The sequence below is a fragment of the Oncorhynchus tshawytscha genome, linkage group LG28 (genome assembly GCF_018296145.1).
Source record: "Oncorhynchus tshawytscha isolate Ot180627B linkage group LG28, Otsh_v2.0, whole genome shotgun sequence".
NCBI lineage: Eukaryota > Metazoa > Chordata > Actinopteri > Salmoniformes > Salmonidae > Oncorhynchus > Oncorhynchus tshawytscha.
In genome coordinates, this window is record NC_056456.1 from 32,899,562 (window position 1) to 32,916,497 (window position 16,936).

General features: G+C 41.7%; 1 protein-coding gene across 3 annotated transcripts; it reads left to right on the forward strand.

Annotated features, from left to right (window-relative positions):
- On the forward strand, nt 1-16,936 carry LOC112227111 (septin-2). 3 transcript variants are annotated; one of them, XM_024391952.2, is made up of 13 exons: nt 1-145; nt 2,359-2,401; nt 5,014-5,128; nt 6,501-6,587; nt 6,779-6,902; nt 7,290-7,424; nt 11,902-12,019; nt 12,330-12,431; nt 12,824-12,969; nt 13,453-13,569; nt 14,606-14,678; nt 14,943-15,040; nt 15,360-16,936. In XM_024391952.2, exons 2-12 carry the CDS (start codon nt 2,378-2,380, stop codon nt 15,027-15,029), a joined length of 1,128 nt encoding a protein of 375 aa, XP_024247720.1. In that variant the 5' UTR covers nt 1-145; nt 2,359-2,377; the 3' UTR covers nt 15,030-15,040; nt 15,360-16,936. The 3 variants fall into 3 exon arrangements, with proteins under 3 accessions (XP_024247720.1, XP_024247722.1, XP_024247723.1); XM_024391954.2 differs by having other exon boundaries at nt 13,453-13,536; XM_024391955.2 differs by lacking the exons at nt 1-145; nt 2,359-2,401 and adding an exon at nt 3,368-3,458.

The window sequence follows — 16,936 nt, forward strand, 5'->3', positions numbered from 1 at the left end:
GAAAGGCACTGCATTATTAGAGGACAGTCAACGCCCAATGCATTCTGGTCCCTGTGCAGAAGAAACGGTTCGGTGTCTACAGGAATTTGAGGTGTCCATCCAGCCTCCAGAATCACTCGGTTTTCATTCACTGACAATCGAAAAGGTAAATATTGCATTGTATTTATTAGCAAGTTGTAATATTTCACTGCCTCGTCGAATTAGGTACGTCGCTTTAACTTCCTGTCGCATCCCAAGTAGCTTGTTAGCTAGCCTTTACTTTAGCAAAGTGGTTGGCTAGCTAAGTTAACGTTAGCTAGCTTTCAACGCTTGCTTTTAGACACCTTGCCGGAGAGTCATTGTGAGCTAGCCACCATTGGATATCATAATGTATCACAAATGACATAAATTATATCTACACAGCCCGACTTGAAATGCGTGTTCGCTGGCTAGGTATTGTCAGAGCCATATTTAATAAATACATGGCTCTGTGTATTGCTAGCTCGCTAAGAAGCTAGCTAACTAATTTAAACGTTCAAGGCATCTCAAGCACGATTCAATGTCTGGGTAGACTCGTGTTTTGTTTTATTTATAGCCATTCTTTGACGTAACTACAATTTAATTTAGTTGTAATTTCATTCATTGAGACAGCGCTTTCATAACCCAGTCTCAGTAGTTTTGAAAGAAAGATGCCCGGCACTATTTCGAGTCAATTTCTCTGGCCTCTTCAGTCTGTCATCTGACTTGTGGTTAAGTCACACTTTCCGCTAACTGTAGGACGAAATGGCTTAGTGTTTTAATTTCACTTCCAGTTTGAACATGTTACTTAGTTATAGAAAAGTCACTAGCTAGATAAATAAAAGTACAGCGTTGAATTGGAGGCAAAACCAGCTTGAGCAAACAAATGTATTTGTGACGTGAGTGTCAGTTGTACGGGATGGCTGCTGTTTTTGTGGTGAGACATTCTTTTGAAAAGTCATTCTGAGCAGAGAGCAGACTTCCTGTCTCTCACAGTCCCCTAAATCATGTAGGCTATGCCATCCTCCATTTTGTTAGTGTACACAGTTGTCATTCTCTTGAAGTAATAAATAGGCCTATTGATATAGTACTGAATCTTCTACTGAAAACAGAAGTACACTTTATATACAAAAGTATGTGGACACCCGTTCAAACTAGTGGTTTTGGCTGTTTCAGACACACGGTTGCTGACAGGTGTATAAAATCGAGCACACGTCCATGCATTCTCCATAGACAAATATTGGCAGCTTACTGAATAGCTCAGTGACTTTCAATGTGGCACTTTCATAGGATGCCACCTTCCTAACAAGTCAGTTTGTACAATTTCTGCCCTGGTCAACTAAGTGCTGTTATTGTGAAGTGAAATCTCTAGGCGCAACAGCTCCCAGAACGGGACCGCTGAAGTGTGTAAAAGTTTAATCCCAGGCCCCTGTCCCCGCAAAAGGCCTTCATTGTAAATAAGAATTTGTTCTTAACTGGCTTGCCTAGTTAAATAAGTTGTCTGTCCTCACTCACTACCAGGTTCCATACTACCTCTGGAAGCTACATCAGCACAATAACTGTTCACTGGGAGCTTCATGAAATGGATTTCCATGGCTGAGCAGCTGCACACAGCCCTAAGTTCACCATGCGCAATTCCAAGTGTCGGCTGGTATGGTGTAAAGCTCGCTGCCATTGTGCTCTGGAGCAGTGGAAATGCGTTCTTTGTAGTGACTTCACTATCTGGCAGTCCACCAGATGAATCTGGGTTTGGCGGTTGCCCGGAGAACGCTACCTACCCCAATGCATAGTTCCAATTGTGAAGTTTGGTGGAGGAATAATGCTCTAGGGCTGTTTTTCATGGTTTGGGCTAGGCCTCTTAGTTCCAGTGAAGCATACAATGACATTCTAGACGATTCTATGCTTTCAACAGTTTGGGAAGGCCTTTTCCTATTTCAGCATGACCATGCTGTGTACAAAGCGAGGTCCATACAGACATGTTTTGCCGACTGCAGGCCAGTCGAGAACTTGACTGGCCTGCACAGAGCACTGACCTCAACCCCATCAAACACCTTTGGGTTGAATTGGAACGTCCACTGTGAGCGAGGCCTAATCGCCCAACATCAGTGTCCAACATCAGTGTCCGACCTCACTTAATGCTCTTGTGGATGAATGGAAGCAAGTCTCTGCAGCAATGTTCCAACATCTAGTGCAAAGCCTTCCCAGATGAGTGGAGGCTGTTATAGCAGCAAAGGGGGGACCAACTCCATATTAATGACCATGATTTTGGAATGAGATGTTTGACGAGCGGGTGTCCATATACTTTTGATCATGTAATGTACCTGACATTTGACATTTGTTTTTATGTTTTCTGTTCTCTAGCAGGTTGAAAGAGCGCAACATGTCTCAGGCGGAAAAAATGAAAGTAAGTTCCCAACCGAGTACAATTAGAGGATACTTGCATCCCCACAGCTCATTTTAATGTAATACTGTCAGGCAGTTAAATAAAAACAAAAAAACAAGTTCCCTCATAATCGTCCAATAATTACCTCTGCCTATTTGTAATTGGCCTACACTAACGCGATGGGATATGCTTTGGCAAATTAGGATTTATTAGAATTAAACCATCGGGCCTAAAGCAATTTGGGGTCTTAATTGCAGAATGCATGGCCACTCAAGCAGATGCTGCCAACGTCCAGGCAGCTACTTCCTTCCTCGTGACTCACAGTTGTGCCTTGACTTGTGTCAAGGCTCCATGAGAACGCTGCCCCTTGTTCAGAGGGTTATAGTTATACAAAGCCGTGAACAGTAATGGCTGTATTGCATTTCCAATGTATGAGCTTAGTCTAGCTATATTATAGAAAGCTAGTGTAATAATCCCTTCCTTACATCTGTTCATAAGATGTAAAGATCGGCCTAGGTCTAACTTTAAACCCTTTAGCTAGACTGCACATTCTCCCTGGTTATGTTAAGGCCATAAACACTGGAATGCAATAATGCATTCCAGAGACAAGACAGTTAATTTGTGTACAGCTGATTCTTGAGTAGCTGCCTAATTGCTGGTTGTAATGTTTGCTGTGATTTGCACAACCCACAGATATGATTACTATAATATACTGTAGGTCCATCCTAGCCTGAAAACCCGAAGTTGAATTGCATTGAATTATATGTCGGGCATCAATGAGCGTCTGGATAAGGAAGGTTTAATCTCAAAAGCTCTAATTTACAAGGCAGAATGTTGAATAAAATGTAATGTTTACTTACTCTACCGGTTGGTCCTTTTGCTGGAAGGAATGTGAGAACCTGTCCATAGGAAAGTGCAATTAAATCAACTTTTTAAAGCGCTGGTAGTGCGTTCAGATTTCTAATCACCTGATGAAACGGGACGCGTGCACACTTGCTGAGCTCGTGCACGTGTTTACATGGTTCTCCGCATGCTTCAGGTGATCGAAGTCTGAACGCAATACCATCTCATTGAAAAGGTGAGTTACTTACTTTCCTATGGATATATTGTCTCCGAAACGACCAACTGCATGGACAACAGGTAAAGTCAAAATATACTTTTAGTCAACATTCTGGCTTGTAGAGTTTGAGGAAATGTTCCAAACAAATGTATGGCATTAATTTCGGACTGCGAATCGGAGGTATCAGTCTGTTAGGCAACCTAGGCATGGGCGGTATACCGGGGTATTTAGAAATAGTGACGATGTTTTTCAATACATTTGAATTTTTGTAGCAATTGAACTAAATAACCGCCGTCAAATGTGTTTAACATTGAAATCGTGTTTTTTTTTCTTCAGTAGAGTGATCAGGGACGTGCAGCTATAGTTTTCCTTCACAGAAAATACATCCATTAGCGCAACACATTCGGCATAAAGTAGCTTAATTGCTGTCATTTGATGAAAAAGTGCGAAGCTGCTGGCAGCCGCACAAGTAAATGTGCTTATAATAAAAAAGCAAAAATGATGCATGGCCATCATATTTCTAACGTCTAGGCCTATCATAGGAATAATGTAGCCAGCTACTTTTCCTTATGTTTTGCTTAAAGTTAATCTTGTATTTTACTGGAGAAAAATAGGCTTGCTACACTGAGAAAAGTATTGGAGAAAAGTAGCTGCACATCAGAGCGCTGTCTGCTGATACCCGTTCCTGAGTTCTCATCCGAGTTTAGAAGTGCAACTGAAGCACAAAATGTTTCTGATGCCGAGCAGAAATTACAATAAGAAGCATTTTAGATCCGTTTACAAAACGTAGCACGATATTTATGATGCTTTTTATTTAAAAAAAAAAGATCCTGTGTGAAAAACTAGGGGTCTGTTAACACAATTCTTCGTTTAACTTGCTATCTAAGTAAAATGGCTCAATTAATTAGGTGACGGGGGCGTCATTTTGTGTTAGCTTTCTGCCTGTTTAAGAATGCAACGGTCTTTTTGATTAGGTATTTGTACAGCTGCCACTGCGATCTTGATTTCCTTACGTTTTTTCCCCCCTGTTCTCGGCTTTCTGAACCTCCCACTCTTCTTCTAGCAGGCAGGCCGGTTGCGGTAGTGGCTCCAGACTACTACACAGACAGTGTGTGAACGCTTCTGGAGAGCCAGTACTGCATGCGTCAACTTTGTTCAATGTCTCTCGTTCACATTCGCTTGTAAATGTACAAACTCTCCAACAAAAAAACATTCGGTAGCGCCTACCTATATATGTATAACTTTATGAGCCGGATTCCCTGTCATTGTAATTAGCTTATTTTTGTTTGTGCTCGTTAGCCTAGTTTAGCTAGCAGCCTCCATGGAAATTCGCTATTACTTGCGCTAATTTTGTTAGCATTCTGGTAGACGCCCAATTAAATTCCTAGCGTGTTTTAGCGCCCCCTTGTGTACTAAACCGAATTGAGGGCAGGACGTATGATATGAAAATCTGCATAACGCCCAACCCTAGCAACGACAACCCATGTCTCTGGAAATGTCAGTAAAAATGATGGTATTCCTGGGTTGAATGACTTGGGTTCTAATGAACATGTGGTGGTCTCATGTTTTACAGCAGGGTCAGTTTACCAATCCAGAGACCCCGGGGTATGTGGGCTTTGCCAACCTTCCCAACCAGGTGCACCGCAAGTCGGTCAAAAAGGGCTTCGAGTTCACCCTCATGGTAGTTGGTGAGTGTCACAATATTTGTAACCTAAATAATGTCTGGTATTTTTGTATGGAGAGGGTTGTAATTGTTTGTATGAAGTCGCTAGCTATAGTTGCCTTAGTTTGGCCTTAGACAGAATGGATACTCAGTGGTTTTGTGCAAAGCTCAAAACAACTGGTCTTTGGTTGTTGGTGAGTCAGACATTTTCTTGCTTTAGTTCTTTCCTCAGTTCAGTAGAGATTAGGAGCCTTGGCCTTCGAATGGGGAATGTGTGCCTAAATGATCATGTTCACACAGTTTTGGCATATCATAAGTGTTTTAGGAATGGGATTGCAACAGAAATCAATTAACATTTTGGATATACTTTTCCTTTTTCCTCTCCATTTGGAGTGGGTGGATAGCATCTCTCCCTTACGAAACATATGAACTGTGTACAGGCTTTTTTAAGTGGTTTTTTATTTATTAGATTTATTTTTCTGTAAAAAATACATCTGGGATTAGGCCTAGTTTGTGCTAAGCAGTTAGGTGTCAGTTCATGCTGTTGACAGAATGGAATGTGACTTCTTTGACTGTAAGCCCAGACAGTTGTTAGCTAGTTGACAAACGCATTCATTTCCTCTTCTCATAGCCTCGCCTCACCATTTTCACATTTCCCACCCTCCCCACATCTGTCAGTAACCACTGTTCCAAATCTCATGGCTTCCTTTAGTGTTTTTGTGTGTGTGTCTGAGAGTGTGTGTGTGTCTGAGAGTGGGATGTGTCAGGGATGATGTCAGAGGTCCTGGTTTAGGTCAAAGTTGGAGTCCAGCTGCGGACTCAACTATGTAAACGGATGGAGGCAGGGTTTCTCTGGGTCCTCTAGTTTAGCTGTGTGAAATGGTTTTCCTTTCTCTCATCTCCCTATTTGTCTGTGTGGTGTAGGGGAGGAGGAGAGCCCTATTGTACACTTATCCCCTCTGCCTTAAAATAAACCAGACTGGAATGTGGCCCTGTGTGCTGGACAGGCCTCTGCTGCTGGAAAGTGTCTGTGTGTGACTGTGTGTTTTAGATAAATCTGGTTTTACTGCCAGCTTAATGCATTTCCCAGGCTATGAGAGGCCTAATGTGTATCATTGGTTAGTGCTTGGCTAATATACAGAGTCCAGGCTGGATGTCTGCCAACTAGCGGGCTATATTGGCTATTTTGTGTATAAATAATAAAAAAACTGCACACATTTTGTAGATTCTTGTAGTATTTGTGGTTTGTAGACTAAAGGTAATCAGGTATATTGCCTTTACCTTTATTGGCTGTTTTGCCATGCAGGCACAATATAATCTATTCTGTTTTTAATTTGGTTCCTTTTTTTTTGGAACAGAATGATAGTTTATCTATTGATTCTGTGTGTTGTGTTTAGGTGAGTCTGGTCTGGGGAAGTCCACACTCATCAACAGCTTGTTCCTCACTGATCTCTACCCAGAGAGAATCATCCCTGGAGCAGCAGGTATGACGTACACACACACCACGGCCACACTCCCAGCTATTACTCCAAAATGTAATTTGTTCCTGCATAACCTAATGGGAATACATTTTAAAACCAATTATGCCAAATCACCCCTCATTTATTCAGTGGCCTCAAGAGTGTCTGGAAAGTAAAAGCCTAACCTTTTTTTATCTCTTAATTGTAATCCACAGAGAAGATTGAGCGCACGGTTCAGATCGAAGCATCTACGGTTGAGATCGAGGAGCGAGGGGTGAAGCTCCGCCTCACCGTGGTGGACACGCCCGGATACGGTGACGCCATCAACAGCCAGGACTGGTACGCCGCTATGGTTGTATAGACAGGGGACCTGATCCTGTCCATTCAAATGTAATAACTTTATTTCTCCATGATCTGTTTGTGCATGGACAAATATGTTATTGCTGGAGTACCGTTGATGTATTTTGTAACCATGTCATATGGTTGCCACAAAGTCCTAATTATGGCTCAACCGCTCCTATCTATAGAATTGATTTTAACCGTAAACACACTTCTGACCTTATACCTAACCATATCTTTAAATTAAAGAAAAATCAAAGGTTTGTTTTCATAAAGTTGTATGATATATTTAGACTTTGTTGCTGTGGTAACAAGCGACGACGATGTCACACAAGGTGTGTAACTACATGGTCCCACCACCGTGCTGCTTCCTTTGTTCTCCCGCAGTTTCAGCACCATCATCGCCTACATTGACGACCAGTTTGAGAGATACCTCCACGACGAGAGCGGTCTGAACCGCCGGCACATCGTGGACAACCGTGTTCACTGCTGCTTCTATTTCATCTCCCCGCTGGGCCATGGGTACACACACACACACACACACACACACTAGGGTTGGGTGATAGTATTGGATTTTGAAGCTGATTGACAGCCATCGTCGATGGTGATGTAACCGACAATGCATAGCCTATTTCAACTTGACTGGCACCAGACAGTATAGAGCTGACCGGGCAACCCATAGCAGGGCCATGCTATAGCCTGCGTAACCTTTTTCAGTACATTTATTTTAAACAAGTCATAGAATGTAAGAACACTGTAGACAGGGCTGTGGCGGTCACGAAGTTTCATCAGCTGATGATTGTCACGCAAATAACTGTCGGTCTCAGTAATTGACTGTTAATTAACATAAACACATTTAGCATCTCCTGACTTCCACACAGCCTAAAAGCCATTTTAAAAAGTCTAATAAATCTATGTAATCTAACCTACACCTTCAAAATCAATTATTTATTTTAGACAGGTCTAAAGAAGCATGATATGGAGAAAATGTCTATTTCAGAAGAAAATAATAGCAAAAATGTATTGTTTTAATATGAAGTAGCGTGGCAGGAGAAAAGCAAGTATGCACAAAATCTGAAATAATATTCACATCAAAATGGAGAGAAAATACCAAATTGTGCTTTTAAGCTCTCTGGGATATGTGGGACTGTAGCGTCCCACTTGGCCAAAAGCCAGAGAAAATGCAGAGCGCCAAATTCAAATAAATTCCTATAAAATCAAACTTTCATGAAATCACACATGTAAGATACCAAATTAAAGCTACATGTGTTGTGAATCCAGCCAACATGTCAGATTTCAAAAAGGCTTTTCGGCGAAAGTAAACAATGCTATTATCTGAGGATGGCACCTCCATAAACAAAAGGGAGAACATTTCAACCCTGCAGGCGTGACACAAAACGCAGAAATAAAAATATAAATCATGCTTTACCTTTGACGAGCTTCTTCTGTTGGCACTCCAATATGTCCCATAAACATCAATGGTCCTTTTGTTTGATTAATTCTGTCCCTATATCCAAAATGTCCATTTCATTTGGTGCGTTTGATCCAGAAAAACACCGGTTCCAACTTGCGCAACGTGACCTACAAAATATCTCAAAAGTTACCTGTAAAATTTGCCAAAACATTTCAAACTACTTTTGTAATACACCTTTAGGTATTTTAAGTAAATAATCAATAAAATTGAAGACTGGATGATCTGTGTTCAATACAGGAAGAAAACAAACTGAAGCAGAAATCTGGATTCCCAATGAAAACGCATTGAAAAGAGGGTGACCTAAAATAAAAAAAATGTGAATGGTTTGTCCTCTGGGTTTCGCCTGCTTACATAACTTCTGTTATACTCACAGACATGATTCAAACAGTTTTTGAAACTTCAGAGTTTTCTATCCACATCTACTAATAATATGCATATCTTCTGGGGATGAGTAGCAGGCAGTTGAATTTGGGCATGCTTTTCATCCAAAATTCAAAATGCTGCCACTTATCCTAGAGAAGTTAAAATAATTTGACACCGCTATAAAAAACAATATAGGCTTTGGCTATATGTCCTAGATCTTCTGATATTGAGACTGGACATTTTGCGCTGCTTTGGTGAAAAGCTTAGCTCCGTCTAGGGTTGTTGCGGTGACCATATTACCCCCACACCACCGGTCACGAATTATGACGGCTGTTAAGTTCCACATGACTGTTTAGTCACTGTAATTAGGCTTGTCCAAGCTCTGATGTTTCTGCTGGTCATTAATAGCTTACCAAACTTGCTAACTGCCTGGTACTCAGCACTCTATTCTCCCTCTAATCACTCTGACATCAATGCAAATTTATTAGAAAATCTAATCAAACAATTCATGAGAGCTCATGTTGCGCAACATTTCTATAGACTGCAATTGTGTGAGAAAACCGAGTGATGGCCTCTGAAAACGAGGATCCCATCAGCTTTCTATAGGCTAGGCCTACTTTTATTGATCAACTTTCCTAATATTTAAGCACATTGCTTCTCTGTACAGCAGGAGGACAGCCTACCTGGCATGAAAATAAATCACAGGGAAAAGCCTCCTCCATTCGCCGTTTAAGTGCATGGATGACATTGTTTCCCACTGCCCATGTTTCCATACAGGTGCATGACAATGGTCCAGTCTAAAGCAAAACAAATATCACACACACTATTTAGTATACAGGTAAAGACCAGATTAAATCAAGAGTAGTCTGATGGGTGACAATATTAACTTATCACTTGTGGATGATATATTATCACTTGTGAATGATGCCCAGCATAAGAAACAAAGCATTTTTTAAATGTAGCCTAGCCTATAGGCATATATGCTTTAAGGTTTTGTCTCACAACTAAAGTGGCCAAGTCGATTCTTAATTTTAACCACGTTAATCCGCTTTAAAAGGGGTGTATAGCCTAACTGGCATATACAGTGCATTTGGAAAGTGTTCAGACCACATGACTTTTTCCACATTTTGTTACGTTACAGCCTTGTTCTAAAAAAAATGTTTTTTCCTAATCAATCCACACACAATACCCCATAATGACATGGTAAAAACAGGTTTTTATTCATTTTTTCAAATGTATTAAAAGTAAAGAACTCTCACAGTTTACATAAGTATTCAGACCCTTTACACAGTACTTTGTTGAAGTGCAGTTACAGCCTAGTCTTCTTGGGTATGATTCTATAAGCTTGGCACACCTTTATTTGGGGAGTTTCTCCCATTTTTCGCTGCAGATCTTCTCAAGCTTTGTCAGGTTTGATGGGGAGTGTCGCTGCACAGATATTTTAAGGTCCCTCCAGAGATGTTAGATGGGGTTCAAATCCGGGCTCTGGCTGGGTCAATCGAGGACATTGACTTGTTCCAAAGCCACTCCTGCGTTGTCTTAGCTGTGTGCTTAGGGTTGTTGTCCTGTTGGAAGGTGAACCATCGCCCCAGTCTGAGATCCTGAGCAGGTTTAAATCAAGCATCTCTCTGTACTTTGCTCCGTTCATCTTTCCCTCGATCCGGATTAGTCTCTCAATCCCTGCTGCTGAAAACCATCTGAACAGCATGATTCTGCCACCACCATGCTTCACCGTAGGGATGGTGCCAGGTTTCCTCCAGACATGACGCTTGTCATTCAGACCAAAGAGGTCAATCTTGGTTTCATCAGACCAGAGAATTGTCATGGTCTGAGTCCTTTAGGTGCCCAAGTGGGCTTATTACTGAGGAGTGGCTTCTGTCAGGCCACTCGACCATAAAGACCTGATTGGGGGAGTGCTGCAGAGATGGTTGTCCTTCTGGAAGGTTCTCCACAGAGGAACTCTGGAGCTCTGTGAGATGAACATTTGGTTCTTGGTCACCTCCCTGACCAAGGCCTTTCTTCCCCCGATTGCTGTTTGGCCAGGCAGCCAGCTCTAGGAAGAGTCTTGGTGGTTCCAAACATCTTCCATTTAAGAATAATGGAGGCCACTGTGCTCTTGCTGCAGAAATGTTTTGGTACCCTTCCCCAGATCGGTGCGACACAATTGTGTCTCGGAGCTCTAGGGACAATTCCTTTGACCTCATGGCTTGGTTTATGCTCTGACATACACTGTCAACTGTGGGACCTTATCTCGACAGGTGTGTGCCTTTCCAAATCAGGTCCAATCAATTGAATTTACCTCGGACTCCAAATCAAATTATAGAAAGAGCTCAAGGATCACCAATGGAAACCGAATGCACCTGAGCTCAATTTCGAGTCGCCTAGCAAAGGGTCTAAATACTTAAGTAAGGTATTTCTGTTTATTTTTTTATAAAATAGCAAAACAATTCTGAACCTGTTTTTGCTTTGTCGTTATTGGGTAATTTTGTGTAGCTTGATGAGGGAAAACATTTAATTGAAACCATTTTATAACAAGACTGTAATGTAACAATGTGGAAAGTCAAGGGATCTGAATACTTTGCGAATGCACTGTATGTAAGCCTACCTACAATGTATAAAAGCCTAATAATAAGAGGAAGATTAGGCAAAAACACGAATCATTGAATAATTACTCAGTTCTGGGGACAGCAGAGTTGCGTGGCTGTAGCCGGGCCCTTGATGATTCACAACCCATCACACGGCGCACAGCCACCGAGGCTCATTAACTGTCACTTGCTCGTTGGCACACACACCTCTTTCGTGCCACCGCTCTAATAGAGGAATAGGCTACAGAAGAAATATTTGGCTTAAATATATTTTGTCATGAGTCCTCTTGTTTCTTTTAGCTCTTTACATTTTTTTTTTGGGGGTTGGCCAATAGGGGGCGATAATATCGTATACCAAGATTTTATGGGTGCCAATGCTTTATCACAATAGGACAAAGGTTGATGTCGCCCAACCCTAAGACACACACACCAATAGTAGTTCCATATCAATGCCAGTCTTGACCTTGTAATACTAACCATCACATTTTCAACATTTTAGTTTACCTTGACTTTACATGAGCACCCCCCTGTGGAATTTCCTGTTCTTACACCCTCCTGCTCTCCCTTTCTCTCTCAGGCTGAAGCCTCTGGATGTACAGTTCATGAAGGCCATCCACAACAAAGTCAACGTGGTCCCTGTCATCGCTAAGGCTGACACACTCACCCTGCGAGAGAGGGAGCGGCTCAAGCGCAGGGTAGGAAACACAGTATAGCTCAATGTCAGGGTAGGACACATATTATAGCTCTTGACTCTCAAAAGTATACGATAGGAGAACAGGTTAAGTGTTGTCAAACAAGGTATGTGGATGTAGCTATCGTACTGTGGATGTTGCTATCGTACTTAAGACACAACTGCACCATGTGCCTGTATTTTATTAAGTAATCCCTCTGAAACAAAGGTGTGTGTGTGTGTATATATGTATTTTGGCCATTTACTTTTGATATGTATTTATGTATCAGAAGTAAATGGCCAAAATGACTTTTCCATCCTCCATGTTGCTATAGATCCTGGATGAGATTGATGAGCATAGTATCAAGATCTATCACCTGCCTGATGCAGAGTCTGACGAGGACGAAGAATTCAAGGAGCAGACCAGGACTCTCAAAGTAATCCTCTCCTCCACCTCAACTAATTTATCTCCTTACAAAGATACCTAATGCAAAACTTCTTTCCTTACATTTATTTGATTTTTTTTTTTCAGATTAAAAAATAATAATAATAATTTTTAAATCTTAGCTCAGTGTTTTGGTAACACCAAAGGATCCTCATTAGCTGTTGCGAAAGCAGCAGCTACTCTTCCTGGGATCCACATGAAACATGCCGTCATACAGAACATTAATAGACAAGGACAAAACTACATACATTTTAAAAGGTCTCACGTTGGTTGATTTAGGGTTGTGGGTTTGAATGCTGCACGGGCCACATACTGAATAGAACATGGTAGCTATTTGAACCATTAACCTCTGCTCTTTCCTCGTCCTCCTTTCTCCTCCCCTAGGCCAGTATTCCCTTTGCGGTGGTGGGCTCCAACCAGCAGATCGAGGCCAAGGGAAAGAAGGTGCGGGGTCGCCTGTACCCCTGGGGCGTGGTTGAAGTGGAGAACCCCGAGCACAACGACTTCCTTAAGCTGCGCACCATGCTGATGTGAGTGGGTGGGAGATAGGGGGACTGCACTGGGCCTTGTCTGAGGAGCTGCTTTGCGGTCTTTGTGTATCAGACATGAATAGCAGCATTGAATAACAGCTTGAGAATCCTGATTTGAAATTGGTGGCGATTTTGATTTAGTGTTCATGGTTGATTTAGTTTATACTCTATCGATGAATGCTTGTCTTTTACTAAGCTGTGTCAGTTGTAAAAACAGAGTGGCTGTGGTTCTGGATTTTCTGAAACCCGATTTGCCGTAGCTTAAGATGCAGAGATTTCTGCACGTGAAAAATATGTATTCGCAGCCACGGCCATAAGTAACGGATTGATAAATCACACACTTATCAGGCATAAGTAGTGGCTGTCCTGTCTCACATACTGCTTGGCGATTCCATTATGAGGTAAGCCTTCTGTGATCGACTAACTTGAGTTAAGTTGTTGGTTTAGTGCTTCATTGATTGATTGATGCCTATCCATCCGCAGCACCCACATGCAGGATCTGCAGGAGGTGACCCAGGACCTGCACTACGAGAACTTCCGCTCGGAGCGCCTCAAACGGGGCGGCAGGTTGTCCTCCCATGGTTACGTTATGTCTCCTGCGTACGTACCTGTCTGCTTGCCTTTCTACCCCCCCTCCCCTCCCAACCTCCCAGACATGGTAATATAATATACAGCCAAGGACTTAATACCACTTATAACGGATGATGTTGACACAATTTAACACAAGACTCAGTTGACTGACTTGGAATTGAATGACACCTGATTATAAAGACATTGAATGGGTAACTAATCCAGTGTCTCAGACAGTGGTACTTGTCTGGGGCAAACTTCTATCAATACGTAGTTAGGTGATCATTCGCATTTTTAAATGTGTTTAACATTACACTGTTGTAAAATACATTTTTTTTTAAACAGGATGTATAATTTTGGATGTACATTCTACAACAATTGGACCTTGGTAGTGGGTTATGGTTGAATATCCTAGTGGACTATGGATTTTTAACCAGTACATAGTCTGTTATAGGTTGTATGGGTATCATATAACGCGTAAGAGTTTGGACCCTTTGGATTTTTTTGAGACCTTCCCCTATAGCCAATCCAGGAGAAGGGAGTGCTTTTACTGCCTTCCCATTGGCTTGTCATCAGCCCAATGATGCTCTGGTCTGTCTAATCCCATGAGTGAACTGTTGGAGGTACCCCCCGACCCTATCTTCTTGCTTCTGCAGCTTGCCCTCTTTCACTTTAGCAGCCAGCTGTCCACTGCTTTACCTTAACCTCCTGCCCCTCTTTCTACGTGTTGCTTTCGTCACATCTGCTTAAATGCTAGAAACCACACACATACACACACACACACACACACACCAGATTTGGGCTTTTACTAAACTGCCTTTCAGAGACCACCTATGCACGGTGGGGTTTTCCGTCCTCTACCTTTTCTGCTCATTCTATGAATGACAATGGGAGTATTGAAAAGTGTATTTTCTTCTGATTGCACAAACTATGTAAAAACAGACTTGCAAGAACTTGAAATGTACGAGGTTTCCAGTGTCAGTCTTTGGATATTTACGGTAAGTCTCCCCAATGATTGGGACTTCAGCTTAAAGAGCCAAACTCACCAAACCTGTGTCTGTTCCAGGCAGGGACAGGGCCAGGGGCCTGAGCCGGAGGAAATGGACAAGGACATGATCCTGCAGGAGAAGGAGGCTGAGGTAAATAGCTAACCATTAATTTCCCTCATTCATCACTACCGTTCTACTATGTCTGTCTCTCTCTGCCTGTTCAAATATCACCTTTTATGGGAGTATCACACAATCTTGAATGGCCCCTCGCATTACATCCTACACCCTCACTTTTATTTGAAGGACTGTGATATGTTTATTTCATGTGAATAAGGTAGTTGTTTTGAGGGGGGGGTGGGGATTTTAGTCACTCTTCAATGTGTTGGTCATAATGCTGTTTTGTGTTCTGTGCAGCTGAGGAGGATGCAGGAGATGATTACCAAGATGCAGGCTCAGATGCAAATCAAGCCTGATGGCGCGGGAGATGTCCAGCATGTGTGAAATACACCACGGTAACAACAAGTCCATTTGACACTCCGCACAACCAAGCTGTGCTGTGAAGACTGAAATGTACCCTGGCATATTGTGGACCTGTATATCTAAATTGCCACGGTCGTGGGTTCAATACCTGTATAAAATACACACAGTACAAATATTTAAACTCTCTGCATTGTAAGTCTCTTTGGATAAAAGTGTCTGCTAACTGGTAAATATTATTTTTATGACCTATTCAGAGATACTCAAGCAGATTTGTTGATCCATTGAGTGTTCATATACATTCAAAGTTTGGAAATACAAGTCAGAATTTTATGGTATTGTCTTTCCTTGCAGGTTTTCAAGCTGTTATTTGAGCTTGACCAGACATGGATGGAAGGATTGCGGAAGAGAAGGGTGTGGAGATGAGCGATAACTGGTCTTTGTCTTGTACTGCTTGCCACTTTTTAGTTTATTTCGCTCCTACTTGGAATTATTTTGAGTTTTTATATTTTTATTTTTATATAAGCAGTATTATGTTTTATATTTACACTTTAATATTCCATATTGCTTATTATTAATTTCTTCCATACTATTGGACCATGCCAGTTAGTCACCAAATGGAGAATAACCCTCCTTTAACCTGGAGTATGCTCTTATTATAGTGGACATTGTTACATTTTTTTTTTTTTATGTTGAGAAAGCTGAAAGCTGCTGCTCTTCAAGGCTGTCCACTTGGGCCCCATCTAAAACCACTCACAAAATGGTCAATCATGTTGCCAACTGTGGCTCCAAGTTCCAAGTGGGAAAGGACAACTTAGTTATCAACTCTCTTCTGTCTTTCATGGAGCCATACAGCTAAAACCATAATGTTTTTTTCTTTAATGGTTGTCATGCCAATGTTGGAGAATTATTTTAAAGATATTTCTTAAAGATCTAGTCTTTTGAAAAGCAGCTAAATTATTTTCTTAATCCATGGATTCATTGACAGGGTTCTTTCTCCCACTCCCCTCTGCATGCAACGCTTAACTCTGTCTGATGTTGTGTTCTAACGACTGGTTATGACTGAAATGCATGACACTGTGACCTTCCCAGTCATCCTGTAGCCCTGAACCAATGAAGGAGACATACCTTGGTGTTTTTTTTACTGTACGTGCCTCTATAAATCCTGGTCCTGTAAAGTGTGAGTAGGAGAGCAGATCTAGAATCCGTCTAGTCTTTTAGATCGTTATGAATATGGTCATATAGACTGACGGACCTACCTTACAAAAAAATTGCATTGTAACTGCAGTCGACTGTGGTATTTTGGACACGGTCATTTCAGAATAACTGCAGTTACATTGCAACATTACTGCAGTAAGAAAGTGTTATTTTGGATACTGCATACCTCAGTTATACTTCAATCTGTTTTTTGTAAGGGCTGATCCTAGATCAGCACTCCTGCTCTGAGACTCTCTAAATATGGGCCCAGGCTCCCTATGCCCCCAGGTTTTAACATATTGTAAAGTGGTTTGATATTTGAGGTGAAAGTCCTGGCCAACTAAAAGTAAATTGAATTACTGTGATGTTCGGACCAGGCTCATGTATTGCAGGTGACATTGCTTTTCTTCGTGTGTGTCTCCCATGATATTGATGATTGTGGAATAAAGTGCATCCAGTCTGTGAGAGGTCATGCTGTAAAAAGGCACACTGTACTTCGTGCTATATGATATCTATCCATATCTTATGTTCTTTATGGCTGTGTGTCAATGGGTTAAGACTGACATTTGGATGTTGGACAGGACCAGTTAGTTGCTATGGCTATCGTCATGGTGATCTGGTTTCTTTGTCACCAGCTTTGCCCATATCTCCCTCAAGCCAAGCCAGAGTTCTTAACATTCCGGTTTATGCTGTTTTTAAATCTAATCACTGTCAAATAAAACCCTTGATGTATA